The 24,198-nt window shown below is 34.7% G+C and overlaps 1 protein-coding gene across 1 annotated transcript in view; it reads right to left on the bottom strand.

Moving 5' to 3' along the window:
• The window catches only part of LOC107074569 (uncharacterized), a 212,560-nt gene extending 189,909 nt beyond the window's left edge, over positions 1-22,651 (bottom strand). The window contains exon 1 of the mRNA XM_089175197.1: positions 22,514-22,651. Coding sequence (XP_089031323.1) covers positions 22,514-22,636 — 123 coding nt within the window. The 5' untranslated portion in view covers positions 22,637-22,651. The remainder of the gene's footprint in view (positions 1-22,513) is intronic.
• Between the last annotated feature and the right edge of the window lie 1,547 nt (positions 22,652-24,198).

Below are 24,198 nucleotides of genomic sequence, written 5' to 3'. Positions count from 1 at the left end.
AAGTAGTAGTGGCACGTAGAAGAAAGAAAGTGATAGAAAAGAAAATATATATCTATATATATATATATAGTATTCTCTTCTTTTTTATTTCTGTTAGATGTCAGTCCATATTGTGTGATCGAACGCTTGAGAAAACTGAGATATTACCGGCATCGCCCAAAACGTGAAAGAAAAATAGCAATATAAATAAATAATCGATTCGTTCGATGCACTGTACGAATTTACTAGACGTACACATAAAAGTCTCTCTCCCTCTCTCTCTTCATATTTTTTTTTCGTCTCCTCTCTCTCTCTCTCTTTTTTTTTTGCCTTTTCACAATTGCTATTAACCAGACATGGAAAAAGTTTGACGATTTGTAGATTTATTTGGATATAGATAGATTTATTTTTTTTTATTTCTCTTTTCTTTTTTTTTTATTTATTTCTTTTTTTTTATTTTTTTAGGGGGGGGGGGGAACCAATACTATCCCCCATTATTGATTATTAACCAAAAACTACGAAACTTTTAAAAATTATTCGCGTAGAATGTTTCATATAAAACGTTTTATATAGTTGAAAGCGCATCAAATGATAGGCGTTTTCGCAAACAGTTTACCAAAGCAAACCGCATTCGCGACTCGCTTGCACTTCGTCGATATGCAGAAATTGTTGCAAAAGGTGGAAATCGATAATTCGTCGGCGTGATAGAGAAAAAGAGTGAGAGAGAGAAAGATACATATATAGATACACACATACACCCCCATACATATATATATATATATATATATACCTGCAGAAAGAGAGAAACATTGAGTATCGATGAACGAATCAATTCCAATCGATCGAACGTATACGTATATATATGATGAGTAAAATCGTTGCTGGAATAGATACAGATATATATTTTCCATTATAAACTCAAATATTTGGTAATGAATATATCCACCTGGTAGTGGGGTAGGTGGGGATGTGGGGGTGGGAGGATGATGGTGGTAGAGAGGAGAATCGTTGGGCAGGATCGAAACACACAGAGAATAGGGCAAGTAAGCTTTAATACTACTGATTGGAAATCTCGATTGTGAATAGCCGGTACCAGCCGATTGATGATATCTCTCTCTCCACAAAACTATCTTCCCGCACCACCGAACGAACACGGTGGTACACTCGGCCGAAAATTAGCTGGAGAAACTCATCACGAGATTGCCGAGGTGAAACCGAGAGATTGCGCTCATTTAATCTTTTCCCTTTCCATTTTTTACCACCCCCTTCCAACTCGATCACCGCGGGATCCTCTTTTTCAAAAATCGTGAACTGTTTCGTTTCGTTTATTTTTTATTTTTTTTTTTTTTGAGAGAGAGAAAAATCATCAAAATTTTCGAAATTATCGTGTGGTAATCTTCTTTAACCCTAATCTCCACCCCCCACCCCACACTTCTTCTATTTGACGGGATTCGTTTGAAATTCTCTTAAATTCGTTAGACGGTTCTATTCTATTTCTATTTCTCGTTTACGCGTGACACAAATTCTTTTTAGAAATATTACAAAAAAAGAAATATTCTGTGAGAGTATAACCGTATTTTTTCCCTCTTTCGTCGATAGATATCATGACTCGACCACGTTTTGCCTCTCGTCAATTTACTAAAAAGCTCTCTGAACGTTTTTTTTCGTGAAACGTAAACACCAACATGCACGGATACGCAATATACGTATAATGTATAACATAACTCTACCATGTAGCTTTCAAGGTATGTTTCGAAATTCATCGACGATACACCCTTTCGAGTAGTAGAAGAAGAAGAAGAAGAAGAAGAAGAAGAAGAAGAAGAAGAAGAAGAAGAAGAAGAAGAAGAAGAAGAAGAAGAAGAAGAAGAAGAAGAAGAAGAAGAAGAAGAAGAAGAAAAGAAGAAGAAGAAGAAAAAAGAAAAGTAAGAAAAAGAAGATTGAGAAAAAAAAAGCTAACTTTTTGACCTTTTCAAAACCGATTCACATTTATCGTTCATCCAATAAAAAGTACTTCGGTGAGTTGACATTGACTTCTATCTATCACGAGTAATTCTAAATAAGTTTGAACCTATCGTAGGCCAATAATTTTCGTAACAATGTTAAACGTCGTCTAAAAAATTCAAAATAAAATATTACAATTTCATTCATAAATTAATATTATTTAAATATCGTATTATTATTTTTATTTTTCTCAATAAAATAATTTTGGAAATATTTCGTATATAATATTCATTAATAATACACAAGTTAAAAAAAAAAAAAAAAAAAAAAAAACAAACTATGTAGTATACGAATAAAGTATGCAATTATACAAATACGTATTTTTTTTCTTGTTTCATGACCTACTTACGAAAAGAAGCTTAATCCACGGAAGTAAAGTCAGCTGTTTTGAAAGCAACACGATAATCGTACTATTTATTTTCTTTTCTTTTATTTTGCTTTCTTTCTTTATTTATTTCTCTCTCTCTCTCTCTCTCTCTCTCTCTCTCTCTCTTTCTATTTTCTCTTATTAGTAAGCTCATTCCTTTCGTTAGGAAAAGGTATACATTAACGTTTCTTTTAATAATTCGCAATGCAGTTGTATGTTGAATGTAACCGAAGCGAAACTAAGACCCGAGACCAATATAACCAAACCAGTGATTCTCGGTGTATCGAACGTCTAATTAGCGTTCAATCCCCGCTCTGGTATTTCCTCCTACCAGATAGCACGCATACCTCTGCGTGCTTAATTAATTACATTTCCTTAGATGGAGACTAACTTAATTAGAAATAGGTGTAAACACATTTTAATAATTATAATATACAATTAATTGATAAATCTTTTTATCTTTAATAATTAAATTAAATTAATTCGAAAATCATTCTACAAAATCTTTTATTTCATTAGTTTCATTAAAACAATAAATAATTAATTAAAGAAACACATGTGTGTGGTCTAAATTAAAGAATGATTAATAAAAAAGAAACAAAACAAAAAATCAAATTTCATGCTAGTCTACACGTCTTATTATTCTCTCTCGTCGAGTCATTAAATGTTCCAAAGAGTCGGATCATGATCTTTGAACTCGCGATAACTGCTCTCTTAATTTTTTTGATCGAGAACAAAGATCGAATAATCTTTCTTACTCTTTCTCTCTTACGTACGTTTGATCTCGTGACATCATGCGAGAGTTCGAGTTAATAAGCACGACAAATTATTCGAATACCTTTTTACAAAAAAATTTCGATGAAACTAAAAAGAACAAAAAATATCTAAGATATATTTATACATGGCAACGTGAACTATGTTTTTACTTATTACTTTCTTCCTCTTTTCTACTCTCTTCTTATTCAGTATATACGCTTAATCAAGGTAGAAAAATACCAACGTTTTACACGTTACAAATGTAACTCCACTAGTCTCTCCCTTTCTTTCTTTCTTTCATTTCTTTACTTTACTTTGCTTTACTTTGACTTGGACGGATAAGTTTTTTTTTTCTACGTCGCATTGGAAAAACCTTGAAATAAAATCACGCGAAGTACAAGTCTTTCTTTCTCTCTTTTGAGGAAGTAGATTACGTATTCTATAAAGCTCGTTTGAAATATGATTTTAATTGTCAGAGAGTCCTAGAGTTTATCCGATAGAAAAGCAAGGGAACGAGAGAAAGAAAGAAAAAGAGAAAGAAAGAAAGGGAGAGAGAGAGAGAACACCTTCGTATTCTCGAGTAATTAACGATAAGGATCGTCCTCGAAATTTCTTCGAAAGTTAGTTAAGTTAGTTTCGCTTTTAACGAAAAAGGAAAATGTGTGCGTGATGAAACAGATTGAACGACTTGTGAATTTAACCCAAAGTATGTACAAAATTATATACACGTATATAATATATATACAATATATCATTTTTCGTAGTAAAATTTATTTCATGTAAATGTAGAATGGTAATCTCGTCCTACTAAATTATGTCACATAAATGTAATAAACGAGAAGTGGAACATTTTTTAAACCCTCCCATAAGTACTCTCGGTGTATACCAAAATCGTACTCGAAAACTTGGAACTCGCTATTCGAAAACAAGTGTGCTATCTCTCTCTCTTTCTCATTCGACATATGGAATGTTCATATTCGTGATATGACAGAATGAGAAAGAGTTAGAAAGAGAGAGAGAGACAGAGAGAGAGAGAGAGAGAGAGAGAGAGAGAGAGAGAGAGTATGTGTGTGTAGGAAAAAGTTACTCCCTAGATAATTTTCACTATAGAAACGACAATCCGTTCTATATCGAAGTACAATGAAATTCGACTGATACTGAAACGAACGTACACGCAAAATTTATATCCCCCCATCGCTGACAGCAGCAATTTACCGAATTATTGGTTGTAGCCATTTGTATTGCCATACCAGTTCTCTTTCATTTATAGACGAATATACGCATACGTTTCTCTGCTCGTGCTAGCACCCGTGCCCGTACCCGTGCCCGTGCCCATACCCGTGTAACCATCGAATTACTTTACCATGTCATATAGACTGTGTAAGTGCGCCACGATAAAATACATCGGAAAACGGCCGTAATAAAGTAATTCGAGTTCCGATAACAGCGTCGAATATCGTCGAATTTAGTACGAAAACAGAGAGTGTGTTTGTACTTCGAAGTTACAGTTAAAAAAAAAAAAAAAAAAAAGGGAATTAAAAAAACACCAAATATAAACATCGGCCTCCCCAAAAAAAAAAAAAAAATGAATCAAACGTAGTAAACAGTGATAATTTTTTTTTACTTTTAATCAAATTATATGTAACAAAAATTTACTCGAAATATATTCGATACAATTTAATTCCACATATACATATATAGATATATAGAAAAGAAGGGTGAGAATTTTGTGAAGAAGGATCGATAGTATTGTGTTGTGTTAGAAAAGTAGGGAAAGATTTGTCAGTGGGTTTTCTAACGAATGTAATATCTTGGGCACGAGCGCGCGTTACTCGAGCGTGTATCGATGCCGGACAGAAATCGATAGATGCTGTTTATTTTTGTGCTTTCCGTCGGTTTCGGTTGAACGGACAAGGAACAAATGGCTGTTACGTACGAGCTCGACTTTCGACCGAATTGGCAGCCGAATACTTCGCAACGAATGCAGATTTCGCAAACCATTTGTCAATCGAGTCGCTTGGCCTGCCTGCCTGCCTGCCTGGCCAGCCTGCCTGCTCTCGACCATTCGGAGAAGACTGCAAGTGGAAAAGAGAGAGAAGAAAAGGGGACACTTTAATCGGCGATCATTTACTATCCGTTTCTATCTCACTCTTTCTCTTTCTCACTCACTATATATCTGTCTCTTTTTATCTATCTGTTCTCCTCCCCCTCGCACACCCTTCTACCTCTTTACCTCACTTTACTCCGTTTTTCTACTCCGACGTGTGCACACTGATTTTCCATCTCTTTCTCTTCCTACATCTATTTCCTCCCTTCTGGCAAAGACCTGCTCTCTCTCTGTCTCTCTCTGTGTTACGATTAAAACGCCATCTGTTGATAGTCACCCTTTAACCCCCCTCGACTAACTCACCCTTTCACGAGAGCACCAACGTTCTCGTACCTTCATACACCCCCTACCCATCCTTTCTCAAACCTATATACCAACGATCCAAAATTGATAGACGCGTCGTCGATACTCGTGAAAAGATTTAAACTATGTCTCTGTGTGTGTGTGTCTGTTAGAAAAGTGCATGAGCGGTATATTTGTACGTACGTGTAAATTACACGTATATATATATATATATATAACTGTAATGCAAACAGTAAATTTTGTACGCTTGATTCTACATCGAATCGTCATTTCTTTTTTTTACACTAACAATTATTTGATCGTAAAACAAAGAAAAAACAAAACAAAAATGTAAATAAAATGCGTTCGTATATATTAGTTAAATAGATAATCAAAGAAAAAAAATAGTCCCTAACCAGGGGGACACGTGACACGTGAAAAAGCGATCTCTTGAGTAACATTGAAGTGGAAAACACCCACCCACACAACCCTAACCCGGAGTTTTGGTAGATAGTAGGATGAGAGAGATCGAGAGGGAATGAGTGAGAAAAAGAGAAGGAAGGGTGAAAGGATGAACGAACCCGCTGAGTTAATTTGCACGCGGTAATGGCGGATGTTCAACATGCGCGCCGAAAGATAAATGTTTTTTGCCCCGGCTAAAGTTCCTACTACCCGACAAATCGCAGTAAGCGAGAGGCAAAAAGCTGCCGGCGACCAGGGGGGTGTGCTGCTCGTCGCCGGCCTTTTTTCGATTTTTCTCTTCTATTACTACTCTTCTACGTTATTCACCGTTTGTCCGCTTCCTGTATATAAAACACGATTTCCATCTCGTTACCTTCGAACATCTTTCTTTCTCTTTTTCTACTATTCGCCGTTTGACACCCACAAAACAAATTAAAATAAAATGATATATGAAAAATAATATTTATTCGTGGTATATAATGAAAAATTGGATATAAATTATTTTCTTATATTTATACGAGATTTTCTAAAGATAAATCGATATTTGTTCTTTGATGACTGTATTTTATTGAGAATAAAAATTTGAAAGAGGTGTATAACGTTATTATCATCGTAGCAAAAGTCAATCTGATTGGATGGAGAAATAAATATATATATATAGGAAGGGTGTATGCGGTCGAAGCAAATCCATGACAAAAGATAAATGTTTCGACCGGGACAGGCTTGTCATTCGATAACAAATGTCAACTACAAGGTAGTAGTAGTAGTAATAGTAGCACGCGCTATTTGACGTATTTATCGAGTCGAATGCTCGCAGGTGTTCGTCATTTAGCCCCCAAATCTTTCGCGTTCGATGGAACAAGTGGATACAACGGGGCTACTAGAACTCTCAACCGACTCGATTTCACGATCGTTATTTTATATTATGTCGCGAAACGATGTACACCACTACTTATACACCTCGATGTGATAGGATAAATCGATCGCGTGTCTATGTGTGTATATGTTTGTGTGAATATACAGGCGTATGAAAGATAGAAAGAGAGGATTTTCAGTTGGTTCGACAGCAACGTTAATGAGAAACGATAAATTTATATCTAATTTCATCTTTCGAAAAGTACAATATTTCGTTGGTTATATTTTTTTCGGAGAGAAATAATTACCGATTGTAAACATTGAATTTAAATACTTAAAATATGTATGATTTTAATATCGAACAACTGTTGAATAATAATCAACATATGGAGTATTATTTTAACAATGAAATCGTTTAAATTGGAATTTTTTTTTTCCCCCAACCATCCCACCAGTCTCTCGTGATTTTAATTCGACAATATTAATAATTATTGAGCGTTAATTCTATTGTACAACTATAATTAAAAAAAAAACAAACAAACAACTATAATAACGTTCATTATTTCTGCACCAATAAATACCAAAAGAAAGTAAAAAAAAAAATGAAGATTAACAATCTAATCAACATTATAATATCATATTTATTCGAAGCGTAAGGATAGTAATCAGTTTTATTTAACCTAACGTCAAATCAGGATTCGTAACTCTTAGAAAGCTGTCGTCCGGTATACTTTTCCGCGCTGTCAATCAGCTACGATGAGATATAGTCTGATGATCGCGCAGTAAAGAAGATACCCGTACGGATAATAACGTCTTCCCGTGAGACCATGCGGTAATAACCAAGTGGTGGCTTGAGATTGGGGGGTTGTTTGGTTGGTTGCTTGCTGTTGGTGTTGGTTGAGGGTTGAATTTGAAGAGTAGATAGAAACAGTGACGGGTTGTATTCGTTTAGCCCCTTGTTACAGCAACGGCACGTAAAGTGAGAGGCCCACCCTCTAAAGTTCTTGAATTTTATAAGCAACACATTTTCACACTTTTTCTGTCGTCATTAATTTATATATATATATATATATATATATATCCTTTTAAAAACGAATTTTTATTAAACGTTAATGTATTTATAATTGCAGAACTTGTGCACAATAAAATAAATAAAAATGATGTACACAGTGTATGTGTATTAAAATCGTTTAAGCGAAAAGCAGTTATGTTGTTCTGAAAAACTAAAGCTCTCTAGTGTAGGGGCACGTTTTTAATAACATCCTTACGTGACTTCCAACATCATCCTTTTTTCCGTTGCCGCGTGTTAACGTTTCGATTTCTTGTTTTTACGTTTTTACATACGTGCCAACTATTTCTCACCTCGAATAGAGAAAAAGGTATATATATATATATATATATAGAGAGAGAGAGAGAGAGAAAGATAGAGAACATTCGGGCAGTCTGCCGCGAAAGTAACTTCCGACGACACTCTCTCCCTCTTCCTCCCACTCTTTTCAACCCCTTTTCCTATATATCCTTTCTAACTCTTTGCGAATGCCGACTTTTCGCTACTTTCAATATCTGCTTTACGACTCTGCTACTTTCGTCGAGAAATAGAAAAAAAAAAAAAAAAAAAAAGAAAGAAAAGGTATGAAGAAAGAACAGAAGGAAGAAAGGAAGAAAAGAAAAAGAAAAAAGATAGGTGTTGGATAGGGTGGAAAACGCGTTCTTTGCGACCCCGAAGAGGAGCCTCGATATAAAAGAGAAAGCTCGACTTTTATTCTTTCTCGAAACACCTCGCGCGAGAAAACGTAGAAAACTCGCGCCCAGCCCACTACTGCATCGTCTCACGGAAATATTCACCAGCATAAAGATAGGAAAATGTATGGAAAAAAAAAATAATAATAAAAGAATAAGAAGAAGAAGAAAGAAAACAGAAAAAGTGGAAAAGAAATAGAAGAAGAAGAAGAAGAAGAAGTAGAAAAAAATTAGAAAAAGAAAAAAGAAGAATAAAAAAAGAAAAAGAAATAACGAGAAGGACGAAGGTAGAGAAAATTAGAAAGGTTCGTTGTTCCAACCGTCGACGTTGATTTCATTAAAGTGCGAACCACTTGCATTCATCGTCTGTGAAAACGACGGCATTTATTAAGTGCGTTGGGTTCTTCTCTTTGCGCATTTTCCTCTCTCTTTCTCTCTTTCTCTCTTTCTCTCTCTCTTTCACTATTTCCCTTTGACTTCTGGGTACCCTAAGAGTCACCCTCGTCCCCTCCCCTTTAGACGACGGTGACGGTAATATACGTCTGGTCGATACCTAACTGCTGACACCGAGCTGTCCCACGACATGCTGGGCTACTGGTGTATTTTAATTCTCGGTCAGCATCTAATAGAAAATATTTGAAATAAAAAAAAAACAAAAAAAGAAAATAAAAGTAAAAGACAAAAATATAATAATAAATATCATTCAATAAAAAATCAATTGACATATTCTTTTTAAAAATGCTAATCAAATGTATACAAGAAAATCAATGTGTACTTTTACTTTTTGATACGTGAACAAAATTAAAAAATATTGATAAAATTTTGTACAGAAAAGAAAAAAAAGTTATCGACCATATAAATAGAAGTACTTTTCTTTATGATACGCGAAAAGAAGATAAAACAAAAAGGATAATGAGTTCTAATCTCGTATGCTTTTTTTTTTTTTATTATAATACTTTGTTACTTTCCATGCTAAGAGTCGGTTAAAAAAAAAAAAAAAAAAAAAAGAAGAAGGGGAAAGGACTTTCGCTTATCGAATTTTCTCTCTCTCCACTCTTTCTCGTTTCCTTTTAACATAAAAAAGAAAGAAAAAAAGCAAATTCGTACGAGAATATCTTTTTAATGGTTACTCGACTTGTTCGTTACTCGGCTCGAAGAAGAAAGGAAAGAAGGCAGGAAGACATGTAAAGGAAAGAAAAAGAAGATAGAAAAGAGTGGGAGGAAAGAGTAGGAGGGTGGTAGTGATGGTGGTGGTGGAAGAAAGTGAGATTAACGTAGGCTCTCCTCTTCTCTAACTCTCGACTCTTTTCCGCCATCACGCTATCTTCTCGAAACTCGTAAAAGAGCCATTCGTTTGACTTACGTCGTTGCCCGTTTGTTATTACGGTGCTCGTTATAGAGTCAATTCTGGCACTGGGTATTCGCCGTGTAACGCCTTTATGGCTGTGTCAGTGTAAAGAGAGAGAAAGAGACAAAAAGAGAAGGGGTGAGAGAAAGAGAAGGGAGAAAAATCGTCATTTTTCCCTTACAATCAGCTTTAAATTCTTTTCGTACGATTCTTGTTACTTTTTTTTTTTTTCACCCGAGTCACTTGTACTTTCATAATCGTTCATTCGTTTTAGTTTTAACAAAAAAAAAAAAAAAAATAAAATAAAATTTATACACGAACATATTTTAATTTTTTATTTTTACGTTCTAAAATTAACCCTTTGCAACTCGAGGGTTTCGCTATGAAGACAATAAAAAACAAACTAAATCAAATTCAATCTACTCTACAACATATCAACTATAATCTTACTGTTAATACTCATATATCATTTATAAATAATACAAGAATATAATTTTTCTATTGAAATTGTTTTATGAATTACTGCTAATATATGAAATGAAAAAAACAACTTGAGTTGCAAAGGGTTAAAACAAAAAGAAACAAACAAACAAACAAATAAAATAAAATTAAAAAAAATTTATACACGACCATATATATTATTATATATTATAATTTATATTTTATATTTTAATTTTATTTGTACGTTCGAGAAAGTATAATATAATACTCGAAAGAATAGACTTGTAGATAGGATTACGCGAGAACAACTCACGTGGATAAATATTTTTAGTAGTAACGACTTAAGTAAATCTCTTTCGTAGATACATACCCGTGTGCGATTTTAAACGACAAAGTAAAGTAACTATATATATATATATAAGCATACGTGTCTTGTTCAGCTTCGTGTACTATCGAAAAAGAAAAAGAAAAGGCGTTAAAGCTCGTTACTTTGCCTTCCTGAGTTCTCAACTTTTTCCCTACTCCGAGGCGTTTACTTTTCCCATCCGTAAAGTATACATATATCCGTAAAATAAGCGAAGAAGAGCGGTAAGTTGAACGTTCTTTCTATTTTAAATAAAAATAATATAAGAATAAAAAGTACGCGAGAGAAAATATGAGAAAAGAGGAGGTAGGTAGACGGTAAAAAATAAAAAAAATAAAAAAAATATATATATATGTGTGTGTGTGTGTGTATGTGTGCATACTATTCGCACGGATACGTTTGCGTAACGTTTCTCCCGCAGCTGTCGGGGAAAATTAGCTACGAATTATTACCCGTTTTTCTTTCTTATTTTTCATTCCCCTTCTTACGACTTCAAAGACAGAAGGATAAAAGAAAAAAGAAAAAAAAATAATTAAAAAAGAAAATATAACGAATCATCGGCAGAAATGACGACGAATCGACGAGCGTTTATAATTCCCGTGGAAAGTATTACATCCGTTTCTCTTTATCTCTCTTTCTCTCTTGATCGTAATAACTTTCTAACGACACAAAGAACGATGTCAAAATCTTCGAAAACGAGCAATAAAATGACAAAGCATTTTAACAACGTTTAACTTGTCTTATTTGCAAGGAAGACGTTCTAATTATGCATAATTTATTATGCATGAAGTGCGCTCAAATGCGCGTACCTGTTCAATGGGGGTAAGGGTAAGGGTAAGGGGGTTAGAGAGGTTGGTCAAACGTAGAGAAGGTATCTATCTCTATCATATACCTACCAAGCATACGGTAGGCTAGGTATTTCCCATATGACGTAATATCCATTATGTACCGTACAATGGTTCGAGTACGTCGCTTAATTTACCGCGAATGCGTATTACTACTATTACCATTGTACGCCAAAAAGTAATTAGTTCGCCGTCCCGATAAATTATTCGTCCTACTCGTCCGCATACGTTCCGTCCGAAAATCGACGATTGGATAATGATTAATTAACATGACCGCCACTACATACGGCAAAGCCGGTCGTCGTCATCTGTCCTACCTTCACGTTCACGTTCACGTTCACGTTCAAAGATATCAAATCGCGTTAATTAAAAACCTACTACTATTTATTGACTACCTATATTTTTTCAACACTTTTATTATCATTTTTATTCGCCATATACAATCGATTATATATAAAATCAACAATAAGTAATGGTCAAAATATTTTATAAAGATTTAATATATTATTTTTTTTTTTCGATCATTTTAATATATAGTACGTAATTTTGTTTTCGTTACAAATACCGTGCAAATAAATAAGAGCGTAATTAAGTATTTATTTGAGTATTTTCAATTAACGATTAAATTGTATAGTATTAAATGGATGAAATGAACGAAATGGGATCTAACGGAAATTAGTAGGGAAACGATAAAATAGAAAGTAATAAAATATGACAAACACAAAAACAAAAAAGAGGATAAATAGATAGATTACAACAAAGTTTCACTCCCTTTTTTGCCAAATGAACAAGGGAAAATTCTAAATAATCCGTAAAATCAGTGTCAAACGTAATCAGAAACAACGTTTCCCGTTTCCCGTTAGCGCGTAAAACGAGCAAAGAAAGAGAGGGAGAACAAGAGAGAGAGAAAAGAGAGTCTCGCGAAGTAAAGTCAAGCAAGAGTTTTAATGGACCTTCCTAGCGACTGATTTTTCACCCTAATTTGTGGCGACAAAGTCACGAAGGCAGACGACGTGGACGTTCTACGGTAAAGTCAAGGAGAATCCAGAGAGAAAAACAGGAAAGACGTGCTAGAAAATGAAGGGAAAAGGACAGAAAGTGTAAGAAAGAGAAGAGTAAAATTGGTAAGAAGAATAAAAAGAAGAAGACGAAGAAGACGAAGAGAAGAACCGACGTACCAACATCGACGAGACTCAAGAGGATAGTTTTCCTTTGTCGTAACCGGCCGCACACTCCAGACGGTCCTCGCGAAACCGGAAATAAATTACCACTTGAAATCTCCGAAAGCCTTTTACCCCTTGGCGTCATCTTGTGTGACCAAAGTAAGTAAGTAAGTAAGTAAATAAGTAAGTAAGTAAGTAAGTAAGTAAGTAAAGTAAAAAAAAAAGAAACGAAAAAAAAAAAAGTTTTGCGAGAACAATTTTACTCTGTATTTCTAAGCTAGCTTGTCGTAAAAGTAGAAAAAAAAAATAGAAAAAAAAACCGAATGAAAGAATATAAAAAAAATTGTTATAGCAAAGATGAACTAAAAGGAGGAAGAAAATGATAAGGAAAGAATATATATATATAGATATATTGGATAAAAGAATATAATTCGAGTGTCGGGGTGATATATAAACTCATGACATCGTTGGAAAGGCAGAGCTCTAAATGCCGCTAGCTGAGTACTCTACACACGAAGGACTATATTATATATCCGAGAGAGATAGAAAGAAAAGATCTATACGAATGAGAGAAAAATAAAAAAAGAAGGAGGAAAGAAAAGGGAATAGGAAACGTTAGTCGTTAAAGATAAAAGTTATTTGCTACTTCGTTCGTTTTAAAATCCATTCTGTCTCGCAAAAGCTTTGAAGTTTCTCCGAGATCAACCTCGTTGGACCACCATCACCACCACCACCCTTCACCCTTCCTACGAAGAAAGACAGAGAGAGAAAAAGTTAATACCGAGTTCTACTTATTGGGCTGATCTATTCTTCGGAAATTTCGACAGCAAACAGTATGAGACACATGGAAGAAGGCAGCTTTTCCTGTCTCACTCTTTCTCTCTCTTTCTTTATCTATCTTTATCTCCATCTTTTTCTATTTCTTTTTTCTCTGTCGGCTTTGTGCTTTCAAAAGTACTCGAGATAATCGAGAAAGGTTTTCTAAGGTAGAAAAAGGTGTATATATACACTTACATAGCACGAATCATTTCCACGAAAGGAGGTGGTCTCTTCTCTCTTAGCGAAAAAGTCTTTTGCGATAACGTTGCACACTCTTTACCGTAGCACACCATAGAGAAAGAAAGAAAGAAAGAAAGAAAAAAGCTTTATGACGTAGGGCAAAACGTGGTTCTAATACGATTGCTGCTAACCGAAGTATAGTAATAGTCGCGGGTAACGGGCCGAGTCGGATAAAAATGAGGAAAGGAAGAAGGGAAAAGGAGAATATGAAGCAAAGAAAATAAGTGAGACTCTGAGAGAAAAGAAAAGTAGAAGAGAAGTAGGATAAAACAAAAAAAAAAATAAGAAAGAAAGACTAAAACGAGAGTCGTGCAGAGTAGGAAAAAGGGAAAGAAGAAGAAGAAGAACCCAACCGCGTTTCCATTACTTCATTTCCGAGACTGAAAGGCGCAGGACAATGGGGCGCCCTCGAAAGGTTGACACGGCCCCAAGAGCCGCGGGATATCTCGATCGTTTCGAATGCTTCAGCAACTCTTGGAAAGAAGATGAGTCGATCGAGAGAACTAGAAGGAGAAGAAAAAAAAGGAGAGAAAAGAGGAAAAAAGAATCAAATAAGAGAGTGGGTTCGTGAAAATTATTGCGATCCATTCCTAACGGCACTTATTCTCCTCGATTTCATCATATTTCATTAAACCCAGAACACGACTATGAAGACGACGATGACGACGATGACGAGGAGAGGAAAAAAAAACGTTAAAGAATATTTCCACCCTAATTGCCTTACTGAATGAATGATACCAATTACACTATCGTTAAACTCTCTCTCTCGTCACTTGGTGTAGATACCTTTTTATTATAATTATTATATTCCGACCTTCTGATCTTCTTTTTCTTTTTCTACTGCGTCTTCATTTTTTTTTTTTTTATCAAAGATATGAAAATGTGAGAATACTTGATCGTACAAGAAAAGAACATATAGCCTTTTGTTTCGAATAACTTTGGATACTTTTTGGTTAAAAATTACTCGTTCCAATGAAAATTTAATATTACAATATTCTTTGACGTATATATAGTAGGTGTAGAAAGTATTCGTACACCGATCAATTTGAAATAAATTGTTGTGAAATTGGTGTTTGTTATTTAAATTTGTATACAAAAAAAATATATATATATATATTAACTTTTAGTTTGTAAAATCCGTAAATTTGTGAAATAACTAGTTGCAACGCTGGACATATACACGTATAAACATATAAGTAGGTATACTACTTACCAACAGTACACACACCTACGAAGATATCCATATAATATGCACAGCAATAAAACACACACACACAATACGCACAATCACATACACACACACGTACGCGAAATAAATTTGATACTTTTCTATTATTGTGTATACGTCCCGACGCGTCGAAGAAGACTGACAATAAATTATGAACAAAATTACGATTACACTCGACTAACAACGAACATACACGAAGATTAAAACTTGGCGACGAAATGTTTAACGAAATAAAAATAAAAGTCAAATTTAAATACCGAAGAAGGAGTGAGATATGTATGTGTATGCATATAAACAAAACATTAAATGATCGATAAACCACTCCTTCGATAAATTCAACCTTTTATTCACCTCTATCGTTCTTAGTCGTTATTTTTCTTAGCTTTCGACGTGATGTATTTAAACGTGTTCCTACAGTAAGTATTATACATATTTTTGACTCATTTACATTAGATGCAATGTTTTATATCCTATTCTTTAACAATTCTCTAATTAATAACTGTGTATGCATACACATCATTTGGAAGCAGTACATATACACACATACATATGTGCAGATTATTTGCACAGTAACAGAACACTCACGCGTATACGCATAATAAATTTGATACTTTATTTTTAATAACATTTTTACATCTTTCAGCATTCGAAGAAGACTTACAATGAGTATCATGATCGATGTAAGCCAATTAAAATTATGCACAAGTGTCATCTAGAAAAAGCGAGTTGTTTTTGCATACACTTGATCTCCTTTTCGTATATACTTTTTTTTCCAAATTATCAATGATAAGAAAATTTTGTTAGAAAGAAATTATACCATTTAAATATTTTTCAGTAAAAAACGTTATTAAGTCAATGTGTTTTCTGTATTATTCCGAGCGTGTTTTTCGTTGAATGGAGTTAGTTCTCGAGAATTATCTCACTGAGAGAATAGAATTTTAATATTTCAAGTATGTATGTAAATATGTATGCATATTAAATATCAGATGTTATCAATGAAATAAGCATATGTTATAATATGATTATTAAAATGTTTATATAGACTTTGGAGAATGAAATTTGAATATTTTCAATATATATATATATATATATATATATATATATATATATATATATATGTATATGTTAATGTTAATGTTAAAACATGAATTCTATTAACGTTTCCTAATTAGTAATAACGAACAAAATGAATTTATAACGTAAATGAAGTGAAACTTTGATTAATTTTTAAGGAACACGTGTTCATATATCGTTAAATAATTTACTCTGAATAATTAACATGATCGCTATTGATTAATTTCATATATATATAAAAAAAAAATACAATCTAAAAATCGTTGAGAAACTTCGATTACTATTCTTAACCTTTAATTAATCTCACCCAACACGTGACAAGTACATATTTTCTTGATTTTCTTTTTCTTTTTCTAGTAAATCGTACTCGATAATCAATGGTACTCATTCTCCTGTGTAAAGATTGTTCGAAAGAAAAAAAAAGTTGACAAAGAAAGTAAAGAAATGAGAGGCGGTAGGGGTGGGGGAAAGAAAGAAAAAGAAAAGGAAAAAAAAATTTAGAGAAGTAGCGCGTACGAGTACTTGGAACGAGCGTTTTCCGACAACTTCAACTTACCTACACACAAACTACGTTATCTTAAGACTCTTAAGTGCACGCTAATGCCAGTTTCGAAAACATTAATGAGTCGTCGACGAACTCTCCTCGAGTACGTTCCTTTCTTGCAGCTTTTGCCTTGCGACCAGAAAGAAGCAAGCAAGCAAGCAACCAAGCAAGCAACCAAGTAGGCAAGCAAGTAGGCAAGCAAGCAAGTAAGTAAGCAAGTAAGTAAGCAAGTAAGTAAGCAAGCAAGTACTTGCTTTTCAGCTATCGTTGTGGATAAAAAAAGGGGAGAAAAAAAAATAAGAAGAAAAAAAAAAGAAAATCCTTGCATATTGCGAATTATTGACGTGAACAAAAGGGGTTTCTCTTCTTCTTCTTCTTCGTGAAGAGAGAATTGTGTTTTGTCTGTGATACCATAGAATGGAATGAGATTTTTTTAAAAGAGTTGTTTTTCTTTTAATCGTACAACACACCGAATTTTCTTGTTATATACTCTTTTTTTTTTTAATGTAATATAAAAGTCAACAAGTTGTTTCATTTCTATGTGAAATAAAAAGAAAAGGGTTTGCCTTTTGTTAAAAAAAAAAAAAATATTACATTTTGTAAATTAATTTGTGGTGTATTAACGTAGAGTTCAAAATAATGCAAAGAAATATAAGAAAGAAGGAAGGAAGGGTAAAAGGGAAAAGGGGGAAGGGGGTTGTTGTTCGACAAAGTTCGATAGTAGAGATGGTCTCGAAGTCGTTGGATTTCGAACGAGACTCGAAGGGCGTCGAGACGAAACGACTCGAAAACGAAGGAAGTAAAAAAGCCGAGAGCGTTAACCGAGTACGCTCGACGAAAAGGGAGAGAATCGCGAGGGAAAACGTAATCGAAAACGTCGCTACCAGCAAAAGCACTACCCGTGGCATTTTCAAACGGCAAAAGTTAGAGCGAGCTCTTCCATTTGTGTTCACTCACAGATAAAAAAAAAAGGAAAGAGAATAAGAGAATAAGAGAGAGAGACAGAGAGAGGGAGAGAGAAAAGGATCATGTCATTACTCCGTCTAGTGATAAAAACAATGATAACATTTAAAAGAGAATAACGACACTTCAAAAAAAAATATTCTTTTCGATAAATCTCTACTCTCGATATTTTATAATATGTTATAATTATTACTCCTATTTTTAATTAATCAAAATTATGTTAAAATAAATTAATCAATTAATGTTAATATATTTCGTTATAATATTACGAAAGAAAATTGTAAATAACATATTTTTTTATTAATTATCATATAATTGATATTTTTTTATTATTATTAATATCGAGTCAAAATATTTCGAAGAAAATACGACATTAGATTAAATAAATTTTAATTAAAAAAAAAATGTAATCATCGATAGATTTCGTATCAATTTTATTTAAATGAAAACACACGTTAACAGAAGAAAAAGTAGTAGTAAAAGAAATTGGTCAGACAAAGAATGAAAGATGGGAAAAGAACGAAAAGAAAGAGAGAGAATAGAAGAAAATAAAATGTAAGGAAAAAGATGGTATAGTCTAAAGTAATAAAAAAAAAAAAGGCAGGAAAAATAAAGGTGGAAAATTTGTAGCATGTAGTCTTAAAGGTGTTCAAAAAAAAGCGCGGAACTGGTTTAAAAACCAACAAAACTTTTATTCCCTTGGCGCCTAGCACTTTCCCTTTCCCTCTCTCTCTCTCTCTCTCTCTCTCTCTCTCTCTCTCTACTCTTCCATTCTTTCTCTTTCTTTCTTTCTTACTCTTTCTCACCGCAGAAGGAAGTTCGGACGGCGCACCTGGACCCTTTACACCAAAAGTTTCTTATTGAAAGCTGTGTGCTCGTTGTTTTCCACGAATAGCGACACGTTGCTTGGAAAGTCGTAGTTTGTCTCGCGTTTAGACGTTTCATCCTCGATTTTTAAAGAAGAAAAAGAAGAAGAAGAAATTGAAAGAAGAAATGAAAGAAGAAAAAGAAGCACAAGAGAAAGGGAAAGAGAGAAAAAGAGAAATCCTATATTTTAATGACACCAAAGACTCACTCGGTTCGATGTTCAACAAAAGAGAATTGTGGACAAGGATCAGTCAGTCTGTCAGTCTGTCTGACTGTCTATCATTTTTCTCTCCCTCTCTCACTCTCTTTCTCGTTGCCTAACTCACAGTTAACTTCGATACTTTTTCAAAACGAAATTTTCGCGTGCTTAACGCGCAAGCACCGCTAACGAAGTTAATTTTGCGCGAGGACTCGTTAAAACTCAACAAACAGCCGAGGAGCGTGCTTCAAACCACGCGTTCTCGTTTCTCTCTCTCTCTCTCTCTCTCTTTCTCCCATTCCCTCTTTTTTTTCTTTTTCCCCCTTTTTTTTTTCAAACTCGCACGCGCTCTTCCTCGTAATTGGAAGACATTTTTCAACAAAAATTGTCATCGCTTTAGCATCGCGATATAACGATAATTTTACAAAAATCTTCTATCCTTGTCTCTCTCTCTCTCTGTCTCACACTCTCTCATATTCGTTCGCTCACTTAAACTTTTCGAGTACTCGCGAGGCACTTGGTTCGTTTTATCAAAATTATTTGGAGCATCGTTTGTTGCATTGGTGATGATTATTAAAGAGAATTATCACTCACCCCACCCCTCTCTTCTACTGCACATCCCTAAACCTCCCCTGTATTTTCTCTCACTCTTTATTCTTATTTGATTTAAAAAAAAAAAAAAGAATGAATAAAACTTTAAAATCGCGTTAATTAATCTTTTACGATTTGTAATTATTATTCAAAGTTGCGTTAAATAGTTTTGAAAGAAATTAAATATCAAATGCATTGAATTCAAATTGTTTGATAGAATTATATTGAAAACACGTAAAGGAAACAAAAGATGAATAAAATTTCCAAAAAAGAAACTCTTTTTTAACCCTTTCACTCCGATGGCCGAATATATATATATGCCCTAGAAAAATGACCAATCATGTACGAAGAGCGTATATATACGTTCCTCAAAAATACACGATCAAATATGAAAAAACAAAACGCTCCGTATCCAGCGATTATATTTTGTCTCAACTATTTCGGAACGAAAGGGTTAATATCAAAACATGAATATGTTAGTAAGACATTGGATAGATAGATAAGTAACTAGATAGAATAGATCGGTGCCGATGTATTACCATAACTTGATCGTTCTATATTTAAATAGTTTCATTCACGAAACGCACCAATGCGTAGAGACTCTAAATAATGTTGCTTGGAGAGTTAATGTACATAATGTCGGTAGTAGAATGATGTAAGTACGTTAACGTCGATGAATTTTCTAAAATCGTCGTCTTATTAATAAAACGTTCTCTCTCTCTCTCTCTCTCTCTCTCTCTCTCAGTTACTTTTCGCAGTGAGCCATGAAGCCCGTGTGCGAGCTTCGAAAACGCTTGGCAATTTCGTGCTATCGTTTCTTTCAGCTGCCCGGACGACGACGAGCTACATTGTTGGGAGAACAAGGTTGCACGCTCGTTGCACCGTTGATTGCGAAACTTTGGGGTAACGACGTATATACGTGGTGCGTGGTGGGTAGAATGCGAGAGAGAACACCGTCGGCCGAGTTAGTGTGTGTGTGTTGAAAGAGAAACACACAACAGAATGAGGAAGAGTACGAGCATAAGAAAGAGGGATAGAGAGAGAGAGCGAGAGAGAGAAAGAGAGAGAGAGAAAACCGGTTAGTTCGAGCTATTAGCAATTATGAGCTTTCGCATCGAGATAATCCACTGGAGATATTCTTACCGAAAAGATCTCTTATCGAGCGAAAACAACGAAAATTTGGTGATGGTGTTTATGCTCTGAATCGTTGAAATTCTCGACATTACGTACTTTTGTTTCTCTCTATCTTATTTTTATTTATTTTTTTTTTTTTATATTATTTAGAATATAACAAAATAATAATATAATAATATAATTTTGTATATTAACCCCTTAAGAAACAATTTTGGCTCAACGTAATACAACGTCGCTCGAGTTAACTCGAGCGTTCAACTTAAGGGGTTAATATACATATAATATTATAAAATTGTTATTATTTATTAATAATATATATATGCATTAATTTAATCCCATATAACTAAAAAAACTATTTGGTATAACGGGTATGTTAATTCGATTAGATTGAAATAATCAAAATTCGTTTACGTTCTCTTCTATCTAATAGTACTTAAAAAAAAAGAAATGACTAAAATATTTGTAAAAGTATGAAATATAAAAATACGTAATAAAAAAGAGTAAGTAGTAGTACCCATCCCTATGTTACTTCGCGTTACTTAAAACCGAGGGAGGAACTTATACGATCTATTATTCAGTCGCGAGCTTAAACCGTCGTTAACGACTTTTCGCTCGTTTCACCAACAGTGTGCGACCCCTCCTCCTCCCTCTTTACCACCCACGAAGCGTAGGTATGTCGTTTCAGAAATCCACCCTTATAAAACCCTGGTCGCGCGGTGGCCTTTCTAATCAACTCCCCGGTTCTACTATCTTTTTTTATACTCCCTGTTTACGCGATTTGGCTCGACTTAAGTCGAGCAAGCAAGCCAGTTTCCGCGCCAATTGAGCTCCTATATTCTCGGTTATACGACCTGTTGTTCGGATGTTCCATCGTCGTTTTTCCTTCCTCCCCCATAATCACCATAAGTGCGTTCATTTTGTTTTTTTTTTTTTAATTTCTTTCAGCAAACTTACCTGTAACAAAAAAAGAAAATAAACATTAATTGTTAGTTCACATAACGACATAAAGTAATCTATTATTTTATTTATTCTATTTTTAAGTCTATTAATTTAATTAATTATTTATATTCGTTTATACCTAAAAGTTTAAATTACAAAAAAAAAGTAATACACAAAAAATATCAGATTCGTAACATTACATTATTCGGTTTTCTCTCTTAATAAAAATACGCGATAGAACCCAGTAATTAACCAAACAAAAATTCAAAGTAGGTGGACGAGGGTTTGAAAGTGAGAGAGGGAAAAGTGAAGCAACTGTGGTAGCAACGTAATCAGACGCTTCCGGTTTCATAATGGACAGCTCGTGGTTACTGTCGCAAAATGACACGGAAGTGGAAGGCCCTCGAAACGACCAACCATGTGTGTATGTGTGTGTGTTAAACTTGTACGTACGTAATACCCACCCACACATACACATATAACACGTAGTATCAATACCCACACACTGATTCGTGTTCGTGCTTCGATGCGTCGATTCAATGGCGCCGCGTTCGACGATAATTCGAGAGACAGGAAGGATATCTTGGAAGCTTTCTCTGGGCAATATTCTCAAGCCTTTTTTTTTTTATTCCTTTCAATTTTTATCATTTTCTATTCTCGTATCTTTCTTGAGCACGTATAGGCAATAGAGAGAGAAAAAAAAAAAGAAAAGAAAGAACTCACACACTTTAAAAACTAAAAGATAATGTCCGTGAATCATTGTTTAAAAATAAAATGACGATGATTTATAATAAACTTCATCATCGATGAATCCCATAAATACAAATAATACATACACACATGTATGTAATTGAAATTCATTAAAACATACAAACATATTGATGCTGAAATAATCGTGTAATGAAGTAATACGAGGAATTTAATCGACGTTGGTAGTCCAAGAGTCATTTGATTGGAATGGGAAAAAGAGGTAAAAAAAGAATAAATGGGATGAAGTTAAAGAATGAGAAGGTAGAATACAAAATAAAAAAGAAAGGGTAAATAAGAATAAGAAGAAGGATAGGTACGATCGAAAAGACGAAGGAAAGAAGGAAGGAAGGGAAGGGTACCAAACGTCTTTTAGTGAGATAGCATCGATATTTCATTGTTTGTAAATCGGCGCGCGTTTTATCGATGTTCGCCAAGCATATACACGATCGTACCTTTATCTTATTCTTCTTATTCTTATTCTTCTTCTTCTTACCCGGAGACACACGCTGAGCTACAAAGTAATGCCGTGCGGAACCGAACAGTCCGCAGAACAGAAAGAGAAGAAGAGAATCCATATCATTTATTTATTTTTTCTTTTACTTTAACTCTACCCCTTTCTTCTTTCCACCTACTCCTCACTCACTCACTTTATCTCTATCTCTTTCTCTCTTATTCTTTGGTAACAACATTCTGTTTTCTCTCATCCTTCTCATACCAAACAACCTCTTTTCTCTCGTCGTCCGAGCGAGAAAGAGACCGTAGCGGCGCTTCGGAAACGTTACGGTGCGCTACGCAAATTTACTATGCAAATTAGCAGATGTATTTCCCGTTCCCCTCGGCGAAAACAGGAAGATCTCTGGAGCAGAAAAAGGGAACAGAGAAAGAGAGAGAGAGAGAGAGAGAGAGAGAAGGAATGGGTTGAAAGAGAGAGAGGTAGGATGAGTGGGAGGTTGGGTGGCAAGAAAATAAAAAAGGGAGAAAAGGAAGAAATAAAGAAATGAAAGAGAGAGAGAAAGAGATGGCACGAGACGACGACGACGACGTCGTCGTCGTCCCTGGCGTCCTTCTTCTCGACTACCGAACAAAACGTTTGCCGTGCGAAGAATAATTACGTAATAGTGGCTGAAATGTTCTCAGACGAAAAAGCGATGGCGGCGCCGGTAGTAACGACGGGTATAGTAGTAGTATGTATTGCAAGGGAGATACTGAGTACCGTTCTTACAAAAACCATCCTCGTCGAAGGAGCTTTAACGTAAAAGAGAAAAAGAGAGAGAGAGAGAGAGAGAGAGAGAAAGAGAGAAAGAACCAAGGACGAGTTTTCACGAAATAAGGAAATTCATGACTATCGGAGGTTACACGAAGTAGAGTTTGAATCCAAGAAGAAAGCAAGAACATCACCAGTTTGGCAAAGGTTACTACTATCAAGAAAAAACAACTTAAATAAAGAAGATAATATATTATAAAGTATTTTGGTTATATCCTTTTCAACGTCAACGGATATTTAAAGAATGATTTTGCTTTTTTTTTTATTTCTAAGGATACAAATTTTAAATTGCAACATGTCTTGGTCGCCGCCATCTCGTCGGTGATAGCGACAACGATGACGACCACCACCACCACCACCACCATCGAAGATAATATGCAAAGGAGAAGCTTAAAAAGTAATTACCACTGAAGAGCGTGCGCTGGTTAAAAATTGGCGTACATAAAAAGTTTTCTAATTTCGGAAGCCAAGGATGGTTGGGTTGAAAATGAAAAGAGAACGCAGTTACATTGAGAGAGAAAGAGAGAGAGAGAGAGAGAGAGAGAGAGAGAGAGAGAGAGAACGGGAAAATCGGGTAGCATAAGAGAGAAAGATTCAGAGATACGATGGTGGGGTGATGAAGGAGGAGGAAGAGGAGGAGGAGAGTCTTAAGTGGCATAGTTAGGTACTTGGGTAGATGCGCTTATACATTTGCACGAGCGCCAGAGTATCCATCCATACGTCCATTAGACGGTGAAACAGACGACGAGGAGGAGTAACGATGCGCTTCTCCATTTGCTTCGAAAGTCATTCAACGTTTATAAAGTACAGAAACTATGACCCTTTTTTCTTTTTTTTTTTTGGATCCTCCTTCTTCTCTCTTAACATCTTCTT

The sequence above is a fragment of the Polistes dominula genome, unplaced genomic scaffold (genome assembly GCF_049000335.1).
Source record: "Polistes dominula isolate Pdom_NZ unplaced genomic scaffold, Pdom_raw_medaka contig_82, whole genome shotgun sequence".
In the NCBI taxonomy this organism is placed as follows: Eukaryota; Metazoa; Arthropoda; class Insecta; order Hymenoptera; family Vespidae; genus Polistes; species Polistes dominula.
The sequence above is the reverse complement of the archived record's forward strand: the minus strand, read 5'-3'. Positions and strand labels throughout refer to the sequence as shown.